The sequence below is a fragment of the Hyalella azteca genome, unplaced genomic scaffold, assembly GCF_000764305.2.
Source record: "Hyalella azteca isolate HAZT.00-mixed unplaced genomic scaffold, Hazt_2.0.2 contig6661, whole genome shotgun sequence".
Classification (NCBI taxonomy): Eukaryota; Metazoa; Arthropoda; class Malacostraca; order Amphipoda; family Hyalellidae; genus Hyalella; species Hyalella azteca.
In genome coordinates, this window is record NW_025936815.1 from 328,132 (window position 1) to 346,635 (window position 18,504).

The following is an 18,504-nucleotide window of genomic DNA, read 5'->3' on the forward strand; positions in this document are numbered from 1 at the left end:
CTAGTTTAGTCTGTAAATCTTGTGATGAAATTTCAGCGGTAAAAGAAAATTATATATTCGGCATGGACTTATGGTAATAAATTTTCTATGTTCACAAACATGAACCTAATTCCAAAATTTAAATCTAAGTGAAAAAAAATTGATAAAAATTATTAATCATAGTATCATAAAAAAATTCTCTGGTGATTTAGAATGTAGGAATGAATGCTGCTCATGCATTAGGTACATATAAATACTCGAATGAATAACCTATTACTATGTATAAGAGTACCGTGTGTTGCCATTCACTAAAAGAGCACCGTGTATTACCATTCACTAAAGAAAACCGTGTATTACCATTCACTAAAAGTGTACCGCGTGTTACCATTCACTAAAAGATTACCGCGTGTTACCATTCACTAAAAGATTACCGCGTGTTACCATTCACTAAAAGATTACCGCGTGTTACCATTCACTAAAAGAGTACCGCGTGTTACCATTCACTAAAAGATTACCGCGTGTTACCATTCACTAAAAGATTACCGCGTGTTACCATTCACTAAAAGATTACCGCGTGTTGTGCGATACCATTCACTAAAAGAGTACCGCGTGTTACCATTCACTAAAGGAGTACCGTGCGATACCATTCACTAAAGGAGTACCGCGTGTTACCATTCACTAAAGGAGTACCGCGTGTTACCATTCACTAAAGGAGTATCGTGTGTTACCATTCACTAAAGGAGTACCGTGTGTTACCATTCACTAAAGGAGTACCGCGTGTTACCATTCACTAAAAGAGTACCGTGCGATACCATTCACTAAAAGAGTACCGCGTGTTACCATTCACTAAAGGAGTACCGTGCGATACCATTCACTAAAAGAGTACCGCGTGTTACCATTCACTAAAGGAGTACCGTGCGATACCATTCACTAAAAGATTACCGTGCGTTACCAACCACTAATAATTACCGTGCAGGCTGTGGTCGTCGGGATGCAGGTCACGGTACCAGGGCTGGTGTGGACGGCTGAAGTACGTCAAGCGGCCCTTCAGTTGCATCGGTCAGTCGTAGGCTGATTTTTCGCTTTAGTTTCCATTACACATCGTAGATTAAAATCGTATCGTAGATTAAAAAATTAGGTTTTCTTTACTGAATTTCTTTGGTGCTGCAAAGGCCGCTTGAGAATTATTTCTTAAATTTGCCTTTATTCTGCAACAAAAATAGGTAGATTCAAAAAATGTAGACATGCATTATTTGGGTGAGTCTCTAAATTATGCCCTATTTTTTGTCCTTGGTTAATTTCTGGCTAATGCAATATTTTTCGCAAATTATGACTTTACCCCAAATATTTTTAGAGTCACATTTTTATTTTCAGCGTCACAAATCATTAATGAGTGAAAACTCAATTGCCAAATTTCCATATCACAAGACCAGGAGAAACTCCAAATCAATGCCAATATCCAAAATGCGCACTTTTTGCTGTCGTTAAATTTCGATATATTTTGATACATTCTGCTTCATTGAATACTTCAAACTTGTATTTTGTCTCAAAAAACAGGGCAATTTTTCTCCCAAATCATTATTCGTTTTCCTTTAATCTAGAAATTTCGCAATTTTGTTAAGATGCATGTACTATTCATATATCTCTTCCAATTGTTTTCTCTTTTGCTCTTTTTGTATTATTCAATCAAAGGATCATTATTTAAAGATACACATATAATCACTTATAATTGCATCTTGGCATGTCAACTATCTCCGTATATGAACACCGTAACACGGACACAATGGCATGTTCCATCAGGCATTTTGCTTTCATCTGTTGCAGGTGTCATGTGCACCGATAGGAAATAAATCTTGCAAGTTCAGCAAAAAGCATTTATTGTTAGGTCACGTTGGAGCGACCGAGGGCGGCATGAAATAGCGCTGTGTTACTGACTGTGTTACTGACTGTGTTACTGACTGTGTTACTGACTGTGTTACTGACTGTGTTACTGACTGTGTTACTGACTGTGTTACTGACTATGTTACTGACTGTGTTACTGAATATGTTACTGACTGTGTTACTGACTGTGTTACTAACTGCGTCACTGACTGCTTTAATAACTGCGTCACTGAGTGCGTTACTAACTGCATAACGGACTCGTTAGTGACTGATAGTCAAACAATGTCTGACGACAAAAGCCCGAATGAAAAAAATCCATGACCAACAAAGCCTGACTGACTATGCTTGGGTCAAGTAAAGCTCTTCGTATCTCGAAGTAAAATGCTAACACGTGAGAAATGTCATCAAAAAATTCTTTATCTAATTTGTAAGTTACTACGCAATATTAAGTGATACATATATATTGTTTAAATGATCAAAATTACATTGTACTAGATATGATGCGCACGATCATTTTTAAGTGTCAAAAATTCCAAAGTACATTTTTTATATCATCTCTTGAAGTCAGAAGAAAATTATCATTTATGAAAAATTGTTCACTTGGTATTTTTTTCAAGTAAAGGTCGTAAAACCAAAACTAGTTACTCGAGCAATTTCTAAGATTGATAGCTACACATATATTAAATTCACTGATTTCAAGTTTGAAGTTACCGTGCAAAAATAATTTGTTTACAAGATTGGTTCAGTGCAGCTCTGAGATCATCATGACAACTTGTTTACGTACCAATTTACTTCAGAGCCCCAACAGCGAATAGCCTTTGGTATTGACGTGCGACCACTTTTTTATGTTCCAACACTTGACACAAATTGGATCTAATTGGCACAAACTGTGCCCGCAATAGCTGAAGTAACACGCTTGCGGTTGAATGGTCTAGTGTTGTTAATTGACTCATTCAACACGGAAAATGGAAGTCAAGAGTGCACGCCGTTTAGGAATTGGAAACCTGAACTATGGGATAAATTGATTCAAGCTCGAACTGTACGATTTTCTATGTGGGGTGCCTCGTAAGCATTTTTATTGCGTTTTCGCTATACTTATCGGGACTCGATATTACACGGATAGAAATTTTTTAACTGGAAAATGGGCTATGGGAATGGGTGAGATTAACAATATATCTATATATTTTTGGGATAGAATAATTCGAATTCAATCTAAAAGTAAAAAGTTTATTCGAAATTTCTCAACGGGAGTCCTCAGGCATGGCTTGGATGCTCAGGATTCCAATCTATGGATCATTAACAAGTAATTGAAGCCTACATTCTGTCACCTGGTGATGATATAAATTAGAATTATAATTACCTCATACATTTTGGATCTTAATATTTGGGCTCTGGTAACCAGAAAACGATCTTTTTCTAATTTAATTAGCCTCAGTAAACTTAATTCATGTTTCACAGACCTGGTAACAAACCTCGCTTCCATCGGAGTGCTGACGACATCCTTCGGCAACGACGATGGTTCGTCGGACGACAGCGGCAAGTCATCGATGGTTCAGGCGGTTCGCAGTCTGCGGTTCCTGCAAATCCTGCGGATGGTTCGCATGGACCGCAGAGGAGGAACCTGGAAGCTGCTTGGTTCTGTGGTTTACGCCCATCGACAAGTATGTTGTTTGATCTATGATATATTCTGTATATTTTCTAGGCTTAATGTTCGAGTTCATAAATTTGACATTCATTTATTTTAAAATAATGCAACTTTTCGTAATTATTAGGGTGTTCATTCCTCTTTATTAATGATGCTTGTTAATATTTTTCAACTTATTTATAATTTGATGATCGATAACAAAGGCAGAAATAGGAATAGAAGTTTGTATTCATAATCATACTCGTGAAATAATTCATGTCAAACATTTGTACATGAGAGCCGTGCAATTTTCTAATAATGCTCATTGTTCATATTTTTCTCATAATAAATGTTATTATGAAATTTGAATACATAAAATAACGATTGCAAAAGTTAATTAGCAATATCGCTGTAGGAGCTATCACACTCTATCCCATTTAATATCCTAATAATTTTTTGTATAAATAAAGATGATGGAAAATTAATTATACCGAGTGACTGAAAAAACAAAAGGGTCGAGATTACTCTTCATCTATTAAGTCAAACTAATTCGAAACTCAATCATTTTATTTTTACATTATTTACCCTCACATTGATTAATATAATAATCTGAAGGTAAATAATGTATAAATAAAAGGATTAGGTCTTGAATTATTATTATTATATTTCTTCTATATTAGTATATTAGTAGATTAGGATATTAGTTTATTAGTATATTAATATATTAGTATATTACTATATTAGTATATTTCTATATAGTAGTATTTGCTCAATATTTCTCATCGGATGAACATATATCCTACCCAGGAGCTGATCACAACCCTGTACATCGGGTTCCTTGGCCTGATCTTCTCATCGTTCCTAGTGTATCAGGTCGAGAAGTGCTGCAACGAGAAGTTCAAGAGCTTCCCGGACGCTCTCTGGTGGGGAGTGGTGAGTGCTGAACGATCACGAATAATTTCACAAGATTGCTGTAGTTTTGCATATAATTAAAAGGAAAATTTCAGTATTCTAGTGTCTTTTCATGAACGATCACGAATAGACAGATGGATATGTCGTTAAGATCCAGGGCCTATACTTTCAAAAAAAGTTAAGAGATCGTAAGTTCATCAGCCAATCATTGACGGCCTTTCAAGCAAAATCCACCAATCTTAGACAAGAAAATTGAGCGTAAGTACTTACGTTCACTTAGCGAATTTTGAAAGTATGGCCCCAGTTTTACACGATTGCTGTAATTTTGCATATGAATAGAGTAAGAAAATTCTGTATTCTAGTGTCTTTTTAAATTGAATTTGTCTCTTCTATGTTATTAGTTTTGGTTTCGAAATTATCCGCTATATTGAACGCATTTGAGTCCACATGGTTGAGTTTTCCTAGGGGCACCGCAACAAAAATCATGGTTGAGTATGAAAACTTTTCCCATTCATTTTACTTCATAAGATGAGGACTTTAAAACAAAAACACGTTACATGCACTTTGGCAACGGAAAAAGTATTCTGCAAGCATCGGTAAGAACGTCAATGGCAAAATAGGAAATCCGTCACACTGCGAGAAAATTACCGAACGAAGATCAGTAATGCTTATCTTCCACAATGAAGGCCACAACGATAACTGTAGGCTAATCCGCTGGCAACAGACAAATACATTTTCAACACATGAAAAAACGTCAAGCAGACACTATCTCTGCGCAATCCATATAACTAATAATTAAACAGTTATATTAATCCCAAAAAACTTTACACTAGGCTACTAAATTTTTTCAGTCGTTCACAATTTTACATTACCTTAAATGGAAACTTTGATTGCACATTATAGGTTCACAAAAACTATAAATCACAGACACATATATGGAATCAGATCAAAATTAACATTACCTACAAGCCTTTTCTTCTACTGATACTTTACCTGTCCGCAATGATATTTTTGGATCGAGAACAACAGGCCAACTGAGTTTTCTTTTGTCGAAAATTATCATAATCTTGTCGATAACGCATTTGCTGCATGCTACTTCGACGGAACGTTAAAGGAAATTAGACAAATGCGATACGTTATATAATTTTTTCTTGCAAATAACACCGTTTGTTAAATGCTTTCATCCTCTTAGGACTCGTGTATAAATATGAATATTTAGTCATACAAACTGCTACCCACAATTAAAATTTACCTTAGGGTCGTAAAGTGAATTTAGAACGCATAAGAATATTGATACAATTAGGAATATCTGTTAAGAAAGTTTACTTTCAACAGTGTGATACACTGAAAATTTTAAACCGATTTAATTACGCTATGCCAACTTACGCTCTAATTTTATTGAATTTCGTTGTAGAACCTCCAACTTCTAAAACTTTGTCGGACCCCTTCTGCCTTCCTGGTAATTTCCGAACCTTTTTTTCAAACAACCTTCAAGAAAATTTCTTTGATTTTTCGTAACTTTGCCAACCGCTCCTGAAAAGAGGCTGATTCTAAACTTTGTAAAGGACCCTAACTTGACCGGTAGCTTTACTCCCTCAAAGTTTAAGTCATATATCATCTTCTCACTGGAGCTGGGCAGTGTTTCAGACACGCTGTCGATAAAAAGAATTCCCATGAAGAAGCAATTGAGCGCGGAAAATGTTCTCGCCTCTAAAGAGAGCTGGCTCGTGGCTGCAAACTTCTTTCTTCTGCATTTATTTCTTTCCAAACACTTGAACAATTTTATCTTCAATAAATGCTCTGTCCACTGAAGGTGATTCTTTTTTTAACTAAGCTAATTTCTTTCTGAAACGTTTTACAGTGCTGAAGACTCCTCCGAATTGATCCTCGGCATTGTAAAATAAACTCTATATTGTTCTTTTTTGCTTGTAAAGCCAGCGGATTTTCTGTCGGGTAATTCAAATCATTTAAATATAAGTTGTCTGACGACCAAAGCAAAGATATGTACGTGTCAGCAACACTAGTTAAATTAACTCAATTCCTATTTAAATGCAATATTGATACTGGCTATGATGGTATGGAAAATGACGGTCAAATCCGTCCGCAGAATATTTTACAATTTTGTAAATAATATCGGGTGCATCTTTTAAAATTCCATCTAATAATAAGAATCGCATTATTAGGAACGTGGAAAAGACCGGAAAAAAGAAACAGTGGTTTAGTGAAGAAAAATTAAATTAATTCGACGGAACTTTGTTGGTCGACTTGCCGGCACCAAATTGCTGGCTTCGATATGAAGGTTATGATCGCGGGCGAGGGAAATGAAGGGTCCAGGCTCCTTGGGCAATTTTCACACCATTAGCCCCGAGAGATACTCCTGGGGAGAGAGTTTGGTTCATCCTAGTATATTTTTTCACATTTTATCCCTCTATTTCTCGTAATAAAATTGATCCGGTAATATTATAATAATATTGGTTACGTTGGCTTATTATACTAATAATATTACTATAGAAACTACATTGGAGAATTTTGAGCCCGAGTAATATTTTGAAACCGCATTCTTATCAATCGTCAATACTCCGTTAATTAATATAATAAATTAAATTCCTGAAACATTTTGCTCTTAACTCAGAAGCAGAGTTACAGAGGGAACAAATAACTTAATTGTAATATGTCCCTGTTGTCGTATCGGCAATAATATAATTTAATATTTCACCTATGAAAAATTCCCTCAGTTTGACATTTTCAAGTTATTTTTTCAGAATTGTCTGCTAGTGAAAGCCAGAATCCCTTTACATCTTTTAATTAATTTCTATTGAAAATTGTTCCCCTATTTCTGTTCGAAAAAATATCTTATTTTTACCAGAAGTGTAGCGAGCTTAATGTTTAGAGAATATTTCTTTTTAATATGAAGCTTGTTTAGCAATTTAAGCGCCCTTACTCAATGAAATTTTTTAAAAACCACCTTTTAACTTAAGAAAACTTTACTTCCTCCTTTCGATTATTGCAAACTTAGTGTACAACCATGTTGCAGTTTTACTATCACATTCAGCGGTATTACATATGTTTTCAACTCTCCGTTGTATCAGTCGTAAATATACATTTAGAATCAGTTTTATTCATGAGGTATGAGGATGAAATTATTTCATTTACTTTTTCATCGAAATTGAGAAAAATTTACAAGAGTTAGGGTACAGAAAATTTTATTCAACCACTGAAGTTTATCGGAATAGTATTTCCGATCCAGTCTCCTCACAGTTCCAGGAGTCTTCAACATCAGCGCAACTATACGTCTGTTAACAAAGCGCATATGGAATTTAGATGAAGATATAAATCGAATTTAGACTGTAGAACTATATGAAAATTGCACGCAAATTGAAATTAGAATTCAAAATTCGATATTTATAGATTTTTTAGTCATTGAAATATTTTATTAATAGGAACGTGCTCAGATGATTGGAAACTAGTTCCATGTTGAATGAGAAGAGGTGCACTCCTGAGTGGTACTGTGATCTCACCTCAAAGGCATTCAGTGCGAAGAATATTGCTTTCTACTGATCCCCCAACATCAACCGCCAAGCTAAGTAAGCTGGGCCTATACTTTCAAAACTCGCTAAGTGAACGTAAGTACTTACGCTCTATTTTCTTGGCTATGATTGGTGGATTTTGCTTGAAAGGCCGTCAATGCTTGGCTGATGAACTTGCGATCTCATAACTTTTCTTGAAAGTATGGACCCTGGGGCCGGATTATCAAAACATCGCTAAGTACACGTAGCGACTTACGTGTGGCGTAAGTGCCGATATGAAGAAGTAACTCTAGCGGTGGTATTATCAAAACATTTGCGCGGGAAGCTACGTCCAAGAAGCCGTACGTAGCTCTACGCCTGCTCGGAGGTGTCGTAAGTGGAGTTACGTAGACGTTTTGAGTGTGCCGAACAATATAAAACTATTGATTTACTCGCAACACGGTGAATTGTGATAGAATTTTGTCAATAATTCAACATATAGGCATAATATGTGATCGTGCTAAACGGTGTTTTGGAGAACAAAATTTCAATTAAGTTATGCCAGCTAATTTCTTTTCCTTTTGTGCTATAATCTGCAAGCAAATCTTGATATTCGTATCTAAGAGTTTTATGATCATTCACTAAAATAATATCTTCATGACTTTTTGATTCAAAACTAAGTGGAGTTTGACAAGCCGACCATTTTTCTAGCTACGTACACAAATTCCTTTCTTTCTCCGCTGATAGTTGAACTCCAACTCACAAAATGTTCTAAATTCTAGGTAGCTCTCTAAAAAGTCCTCTAATTTTGAATGGGAAAAATGTAATTTTTTGCCTTGGTCGCAAAAATTTACAATCAAGGCGTTGTCATTGCTATTTAGACAACGTCTCACTCATTTCTCCATATGCTCCCTAGTCAGTCAACGCAGATGACGCTGACACAATACAACCTCCTTTCATCCACGCGCACTACGTACTGAGTCGACAGGAGCTAGGAATGGCAAATTCGAAGCCTCTGATTGGTCAGTTAGTTGGATGGTTTCGATAATACCTTTTCAGATGAGTCTTGCGTAAGACAGTTTTTTTAATGCCAAATTTTGACTGACTTAGGCAATACGTAACTTTTTGAACGTAAGTACGAAAAGTTACGTATACTTAGCGAAGTTTCGTTAATCCCTGCCCTGGCCTACGCCGCGTGCTGTTCGCTAAGTGCCGCTCGTCTCCGTTCCCCGTACGTGGGCAGATAACTCGGAGAAATGAAGCAAAGCGCGAAGAGCGAGTATTAACGTGTGCATAAATGAGTGTTGGCCCAGGTCAAAACTGGTGCTCTGAAGTGCTACGATCTGAAGCCTAGAGCAGACCGAGTGGTCTTGTTTACATAGCGCGGCGTCTAAAGATCTAATGGCCAGCAGTTCGGCCTTGACTAATACAGAGAATGACTACAACATTCTGGAACATGATGTTGTCACGGTACTGGAGTGCATTGATTTTTGAAGTCTAATTTTCACATTTTGGTCTAATTTTTTATAAGTTTCTAAATTACCCAGTGACTCTGTACAACTTTTTTACTCCAATCTAATTTAAGAAAAAAAATCACTGCTTTACTTCATTTTCACTGCCTTACTGTCAAGATTTCCGATGATCGTCTTAATTAAAAAATCAAGAATGTGTCCTTCTGTTCGTTTGTTATCCATTCAAGATTCCCTCTTACACTTGCTTATCACAAGAAATTTTCTTCCTGTCTCCTTTCATGAAGGAATTTCGCCTCGTTGCCGAAACTGTAATCCCTGAGAGTGCAGACGACCCCTATTACAAATCATAGACTATTAACGGTGACCAAATAACGACAATGGTCGGCCAACAAACATCCACCTTTCTTCTTTCCCGTTACATATGAGGTTTTTCCGTTAATAAGGCCTGCAGTATTAGGCTCGAAATATTGCTTTAATAAAACACATTTTCTGAACTTGCACTGTATTCTTTGCACATCACTGTATTCTTGTATGTCGCTTCAAGATTTAATTAAAATCAAAATAGGCTTATGGAGGTACTCATATCAGCCGAGTAACGGCTTTTCCTGAGTCTTTAATAATTTTCTCTTCAATATCTCTGGTATTAACTATTTATAATATTAAAGAAAAAAATTACCCGAAGAAATGTTCTAAAATACTTGCGTCATAAAAATTGCATGAACTAAATTTACTTCCATTATCAGTTGTAACTGTAAAGTGTGATCATGAAATTTTGACTACCGATATCATGAAGGTAAAAGTTACGCAAAATCTTAGTTAATTTTTAATTAATCAGAGCAAATTAGAACCTAAAAATTTCAAATCTCCCGAGCCTCATAGATCCGTAGGTCACTGTTGATCTCATTGGTTCTCTATCCTCACCGGAGGTCTCGAACGTTATTTTTATCCTGCATCTCCAAAAGATATCTTCCTAGATTTTGTCAACTCACACACCAGTTCGCTCCAAAGCTCCTAAGCTCTACCAAGCTTTCATAAGCACTTCCAACTCTGCATACAACACTTCATAACTATTATAAACTTTCTTCAAACATCACAAACTCTCAATTCTCCCAAACGCTTCCCAAAAAATCTTTATCCCAAACTCAGTAATATTCTCCTAAACGCTTCCCAACGAATTTCCTTCCTATCTCTTACTTCGTAACTCCACTCAAAATTTATTCTACTAAATTTCTATAATTTCACTTCCAATAACTTTGTAACTCTGCCTTCTAATTTTCTTTTCCAAATTCTAATCTCCCCGTTCCAGATCACCCTGTACACGGTGGTAACCCTGCCTTCTAATTTTCCTTTCCAAGTTCTAATTTCCCCATTCCAGATCACCCTGTGCTCGGTGGTAACCCTGCCTTCTAATTTTCCTTTCCAAGTTCTAATTTTTCCAAGTTTTAATCTTCCCGTTCCAGATCACCCTGTGCTCGATGGTAACCCTACTTTCTAATTTCCCTTTCAAAGTTCTATTCTCCCCATTCCATATCCCCCTGTGCACAGTGGTAACCCTGCCTTATAATTTCCTTTCCAATTTCTAATCTCCCCGTTCCAGAGCACCCTGTGCACGGTGGCAACCCTGCCTTCTATCCCTGCCCTTTCAAAGTTCTAATCTCCCTGTTCCAGATCACCCTGTGCACGGTGGTAACCCTACCTTCTAATTTCCCTTTCCAAGTTCTAATCTCCCCGTTCCAGATCACCCTGTGCACGGTGGGCTACGGCGATGCTGTGCCCAAGTCGTGGGAGGGCAAAATCATCGCGTCGGGATGCGCTGTTTTGGGCATCACCTTCTTTGCTCTGCCAGCCGTAAGTATTTGTCGCAGCTTACTAATCTTCTGCTTCAATATCTTCACATTGGTAGTTATGGCTCATGCGCCAGCATTGATAGTGACGGTTAGAAATAGTTTTTGTATAGTTGTGAGTCTGGGATATTAATGCGATATTAAATAATAGTGTCTGGGATATTTATGCATTAAAAATGTAACAAATTGAGTTGATTTGCAGCCGAAATTTTGTTAACAAGTGAGAAGATGAAGTGGAGAATGATTCAATCGAAGGGGTGATATGAGGAAATTCTAACTTCATTAAATCTCTCAACTTTTTACATGTAGTATCATTTTTAGTGCAAACTGCTAACATGTATATTGCCCAACCTATCCTGTGGGATCAGTAATGATGATATTCATATCTTCTCTTGCATGATTAAAATCGCTTGCAGCAATTATCTTCAAAAATGGTGGCTACGGCAAAGTAATCACAAACTTTTCATTTTGGATGCAGCGTCAAGTTTCATTGCCGCCTAATACCATCTTTTTTAAGTTGTAAATTTGAATATAAATGAATTAAAATCATAATTTATTATTAGAATAACAATTTGAGCTCTCAAAAATGAGTCTATTTCTGAAAGCCTATTGATTTCAAATTTTTTAATAATTTAATTTGTCCATGGAATTTTAAATCCATGAACTGATCTTACATTCATAATCTATCTCAGAATAATGATACAATAATAAAAGAAAATTGCTTAGTTATTCAAAATACATCCGTGTCACCAACGCATTCTCTTAAAATATTCCAAGAGGCTTTTTTGTTTTTAGTTTCGCTGCAAGCGATTGCACATCAAGAGGCACAAATACAGTTTACTAATCTTAACTAATCCACGCTTATTCACGAATTTAATTCTCATGAAACGAATTTCTGCACCTAAATCTCATAGCGATAATTTAGTGATTAATTCAACAAGTTTCTCATGGTGGATTACGATCGTAGAGACTGATTAAAAAAGATTTTCTATCGTGCTTCTCTTCATCTTGTCTTGTGAAAAAGAAACAAAACGGTTCTTGAAAAAAAAGTTCTCTCCATATCTTTGCCTCAGGCTGAAGTACAATTTGCCTGATGTTTAACCAGAGTCCCTCCTCGAGCCCGACATCGTTTTGTGTGCTAATGACACTTTTAATTGTGGCCATTCCCTCGAGGGGGGCGATGGTCAATAACTTCAAGGAGTAATTTCAGCCCAACTCTTGCGGCAGCCAGCTGATCTAATTGCCAGGCGGTCGCTAATTGCCACAATTTCACGGCTATGTCCCGAAGAAATGATCCCTTGGGGCTACGATTCACTCTTCTCCGCCAGTGAAATTTCTGCCCAGGATCTTGCCTGCACTTACGACCACATATCCACGTGTTGTACATCACAATTTCTCTGGTGTGACTGCTTGCGCGGTGCCGAGAATAGAAAGGCAATGACTTCATTAGTCACAAAAAAGTCAAAGAATCAGAACCTTTTCATTGTTGTCTCAAATAATAAATTTATGAGATCAATTTAGCACAATTGAAATCACTTATTATTTGAAGATGAGATGTTCACAAATTTCGCGTAAATGGTTAGTGGAATGTTTGAGCTCGAACATTGAAAGAAGTGCTTCATTTATCCTTTCCTCTGTACATACAATGGGTCATAAAGTTATCTATACGTAAGACGAGGATCGGAGGAGGAAAGTACTCTCTTCAATATCAAAGATCAACATCATCGTTGGTATTGAGTCCCACGTTAAATTAAAATGAAATATTCAGTCCAATATTCGAGGTCGAAATCCAGCAATTACAGACCTCGGCGCCAGAGTACTCTCAAGACTCTCAAATCAACATCTTGTCTGCATTAATCACTTGGAACTTGACGACTATGCTTTAACACAACATCTCACATGTCATTTCCAAGTGGTATTATTTTTGCTACCCTATCATTGCAAACAACCTTGAAGATACAATTGAGAGTTGATATGACGCAAACAGGTGCCACGTGTGGCATTGGAAAAATTTAACCCGATTAATCAAAGTCCGTTGACTCAGGTCTCTGTTTTAAGCTCTTCCGTAAGAGCCTTAAAGGGCCGTGCAAAGGCGAGTGAATGGAAGCTGAAACATTGCTCCTGCCTCGTGGATTTGTTATCATCGAATGAAGGAAGGGTAGATGTATTATGGTCTGTGGCGTAAATGATATGAACGGAGGATTGAGTTACAGAATGAAACGGGATGAAAAGAGAACAGAAAATATAGGCTAATGAAATCGAAGCAGAAGGTTAGCAAAGGGCAATATATTTCTTTATCGACTTTGTACCCCCTGGGCACCGGTGGCCAAACGCTTCATTTCTGTGGCCATTGATCTGTCTTTGACGCCCGTGGAGCAACTTTGCAAATGAATATTCAGGGTTTACCGAGCTGATGAATTTAACGAACATTTTTAACATCAGCTCGTTAAACTCCACGACCTATCACAATAACCACACAGCCTAACACCAAATATTCTCACGTCAAAAATTAATACATTTTTTCTAGAAATTCTTTAAATTTGAAATGATTCATGCCTCCTATTAAAATTGGTTAAAGCTAGTTTAATTATTCTGCCAAAATGCGTTGCTCTTTCCCTCACCTGGACAGTTGCTTATCCGTCGCACCTCGGCCGAATAAGTCAATCCCCTAACTTTGTCCGTTCCCCATAACCAGCGCATGGCGCTTATATCCTTCCCACTGTGGGGGTGAAATGAACGGAGGAATGAGCGGAGGAATTAACGGAAGAATGAACGGAGGAGAGAACGGAGGAATGAACGGAGGAAAGAACGGAGGAATGAACTGGAAAATGAACGGAGAAATGAACGAAGGAATGAACGGATAAATGAACAGAGGAATGAACGGAGTAATGAGCGGAGGAATGAACGGAGGAATTACCGAAGGAATGAACAGAGGAATGAGCGGAGGAATGAATGGAGGAATTACCGAAGGAATGAACAGAGGAATTAGTTGCAGAATGAAACGGAATGAAAGGAGTACTTAAAATATAGGATAAATGGAACGAAGAAGAGGGTCACGACGGAGCCGGGGGAGGGGACCGGGCAGCGAGCCGCATAATGGCGGCTTGCATCTCTAATTACAGAAGTCGGGGTCTGGAATCTTTCACAAAATGCAGCAATAAAACCATCCTTGAATTACAGTCCTTAAAACACAGTGATTAAGTCTCCTTATGGCAACTCAGAAAGGCCATGAGGGCCTTGCAGTCTTTCGGAGTTGTATTTCTTGACTTTTAATGTACATGTGAACTCGAAGTCCCATGCAAGTGCGTGTGAGACTTGAAGTCTATTATGTTTGGGTTCCTGAGTCCAAAGCACATAATGGGTAACAAGTTGCCGAAGAAAATCTGATTAAGGCAGGATGGCCCAATGGTTACAGTTCTTAGTATCAAGATAGGACGAGTGAGTTGTGGGTTCGATCCAGGTACCTGCGACACTTCTTTTCGAAATCGGCCAGGTGTCCAACCGGTTGTGCACAGCAAATATTGGAGTACTGAGTTGAGTGTTCGAGACCCGCACAAAACTATAAAAATTCAACTATGACTAGTTTCCACAACTTGTCTATTTGCTTTATCAAAGCTGACACCGCAATGAAGTCCAATAATGGAGATTGTAATGTTTAAAACAAACATATACTCCGCAACCTAGTTTGGATGTAATTTCAACATCACTGCACTACATACAATTTATTATCAATCAGAAACACATTATTTGATACCAAAAATCACCATTTTTAAGCTAATAATGCTAAATAAAAACTTGTAACAGATATTTTTAGCACCCAAAACCGTTGCCATTGCCATGAAATAATTCAGCATTATTGGCCGTTCTGGAGGGAAGGCTGCAGGGCGCATGAAGCCACAGACCGTCGCGTTAGGCTGCGAATGTGGCTAACTTCTGGCCACTGGTAGCCATCTTCCCAAATGTTGCCTCCTTATGCTAATGTGGGGAAACTCCGGGGCATCGAGTTAGCTAGTGATATTATGTGTGTAGGCATTGATATTATGTACGTGTAATTTCCTTGTTTTCAACTGATATGCGGTAGAGACTTCATGGTGTGGATTACTTGGAATTGGAATTGGGGTGCGGGCTGACCTGCGGTCAGGACCTTTAGATCGGTCATTCACGCTGCATAAAAATCTCTTACTAGTTTGCAAAAATTAAAAGTTCACGTTGCTCTCGACAGTTCAAAAGGTTCAGGTAAGCTAAAAAAGACTGCGAAATACGCCGGTGCCCACTAGAATCATTTGGCCACTGTTAGATCATGGGCTGTCCGGTCGACATCTGTAAAATTTTGTTCCCAACAAGAACGTCTTTTCGATTAACAAATGTCACCTTGTTATTTCCTTATTAGTATGTTATCATTAATTCTCAGTTCATACCTACCCACATTTCAGGATCGTAATTAAAATGCTGTCTCCCTGCCGCCAGGGTATATCATTAATTCTCAGTTCAAGCCTACCCACATTTCTGGATCTTAATTAATAAGCTTACTCCCTGCCGCCAGGGTATATCATTAATTCTCAGTTCAAGCCTACCCACATTTCTGGATCGTAATTGATAAGCTGCCAGCCTGCCGCCAGGGTATATAATTAATTTTCAGTTTAATCCTACTAACATTTCTGGATCGTAATTAATAAGCTGTCTCTCCACCGCCAGGATATATCATTAATTCTCAGTTCAAGCCTACTCACATTTCTGGATCGTAATTGATAAGCTGCCTCCCTGCCGCCAGGGTATATAATTAATTTTCAGTTTAATCCTACTCACGTTTCTGGATCGTAATTAATGATTTATTTTTTCGCAATTAATAATTTCAGTTTTCCGCCGCCAGGGTATCCTTGGGTCCGGGTTCGCCCTGAAAGTGCAGCAGCAGCAGCGTCAGAAGCACATGATCAGGCGTCGCCAGCCCGCGGCGGCGCTCATCCAGTGCTTGTGGCGGTGCTACGCGGCCGACGAGAACTCAATGTCCGTCGCCACCTGGAAAATTCACCAAGTGCCTTTACCTTCTCCTCCTTCGTGAGTATTTTCGTTACGTGAATGTTATTTTTGAAGCTTAATTCATTGAGCCCTGTACAATCAAGATGGTTATTATATTATTTAATTTTTATAACATTCGTTTAGAAGCCGTTGTTGACAGGCAATTCGTACACTATAAGTAAAATCACCGTTAAATGGTCTCACCGGCGTTCTAGGGGCCGGTCGACACGTGAAATGAAACTCCGTATGACCATTTTAATTCAAATTTAAAACGAGAAACCTGTACAACATCTGAAAACGGCCACTAGAACGCCAGGGAGACCGTTTTTCTACCGTTTTTACGAACAGTGTACCTGAAGATATATTCGGTCTGCAGATATTCGATTAGGTGTTCCTGTAGTCACTGGCACGATGCCATTGACAATTTAACAATTATTGATCCCGATGGATTAATCTAATCAGCTCTAATTCGTTTCCTGAGAATTTTTCAACTTTTAATCAGTTGTTCTCCTGGTATTCTATCGTGATCAAATATTTGATAAAAAGTTTACGTAATTTTGTAGCAAGGAATGTGTAACCAAATATATTACTGTTCAAAATTACTTCATAAAGAAAAACAATTTCAAGGGCAGACAATAAGCTATACTCCTGCGCATTTTGATTATCTTCAATGTTTTCCATTTGAAAAAAATTCTTCGACAGCATAGAAGATCCATGAATTTTGGTGAATGCGTAAAATATGTAACCCGATAAATCTAGTCTAGTCACCACGACTGATTTTCGTAAAATCTATTATTGTGTTGAAGGAAACATGCAAGTATTGAGGTTATTAATTTCAATCTGTCTATCATTAACTCGTGGTACGCGGCTTACGACGCTCTGTAGCGTCGAACAGATTCGTGTAATCCGTAATATATAATTCAGTTCCTGCACGCGATTCATGTCGATCTTTACCACATCTTTTAGTTTTTCACTCCAAACTTTTAACGACGGAGTTGAAATAGCAGCTGCCAATGTAAAAATGCTGGTCAATTCTTAATTTACAATGCTATGTTTATACATTGGCTAGATCTCATTTTATATGTTGTGAATGAACGGTAACATTCTTCACAATTTTCCTAGTGTATTGCAATTTGAGAAATTGAGAGAGATTTAACATAATAATTTTGTAACAAGTAAAATAATGAAAAGAATATTAAAAATTTGATCAATTTGATTATTTCCATTAAATTAAAACTACACTCTACATATAACATTCAGTTCTGCCTTCCGACGCCCGTGTGGCTAGCGCTGCAAAAGAATTATTCAAGGTTTAGCAAGCTGATGTTCCAATTGGCTTTATTGTTCAAATAGTCTATTAATTGTTTGGTCAATATATTTTTTTTATAAAAAAATTAATTATTCATTTTTAATTGCTTGAAGAAAAGTAAAGCGATTCTGTATTTTGTAATACATCATCGATCATGGGCAAATTACTCTTCTAATATCAAACGTATATTTTATTTTTAGAAACCTAGACTCATATTATCTAATCGGCAATGAATTTTTATAACAATGTCTGACATTTATGGTTTCCTTTACTCATTCTATTTATACCAGGAGACAAATAAGGTACGGGATCAGTGAAGAGAGACGTGAGCCTCTTGACAGTATTTTCGTACCTGTTTTGTGATGATTGAATGTTAAATATTGAATCAAGTCATCGTTGGGAACATGTTAATTTACTTTCTGAATCCTATCATTTCCGAGCTTGACTTTTCTTTGCTGAACTTGAAAGTTGACATGAATGTAACATGTTTGTCCTGAAATGACTTTTTTCGTTGCAATGACTGCAGTTTAACTGTTGGAACCGTTATCAAAATTGCTTAATTTTTCACAGTTACATACAGTTCATTATTACTACTGTTTTCGTACAGATAACAGCTTCGTTGAGATAGCTTTCCTAAATGGTTGTCGTGGTGGTCGTAGTTACAATTATTAAATTTTTCCGGCCGCATTAATTGAGACGGTTGTTGCAATTATTATTTTTGTATGTATTTTACTTACATGGCAGTTGTTGACCCATCAATGTGGATGCAGTTGTGACAGCTGAAGCAATTATTAAATTATTAGCGTTGTGATGTTGCTGTTTTGATGTTTGTTACTGTTGTCATGTTTGCACCATTCGTAAATTGCATTCCAGCCAGCTCAATGCACGCCTGCCAAGCAAAAAACACTCAGTTCCTGAAAACAGAGATGATGATTTTTCGTAAATATTTTGTACGAGTGTT

General features: G+C 37.3%; 1 protein-coding gene across 1 annotated transcript in view; it reads left to right on the forward strand.

Moving 5' to 3' along the window:
* The window catches only part of LOC108679306, an 82,440-nt gene that overhangs the window by 20,169 nt on the left and 43,767 nt on the right, over positions 1-18,504 (forward strand). Inside the window, exons 3-7 of the mRNA XM_047880946.1 lie at positions 956-1,038; positions 3,319-3,521; positions 4,292-4,417; positions 11,112-11,222; positions 16,089-16,273. Of these exons, the coding sequence (XP_047736902.1) occupies positions 956-1,038; positions 3,319-3,521; positions 4,292-4,417; positions 11,112-11,222; positions 16,089-16,273 (708 nt within the window). The remainder of the gene's footprint in view (positions 1-955; positions 1,039-3,318; positions 3,522-4,291; positions 4,418-11,111; positions 11,223-16,088; positions 16,274-18,504) is intronic.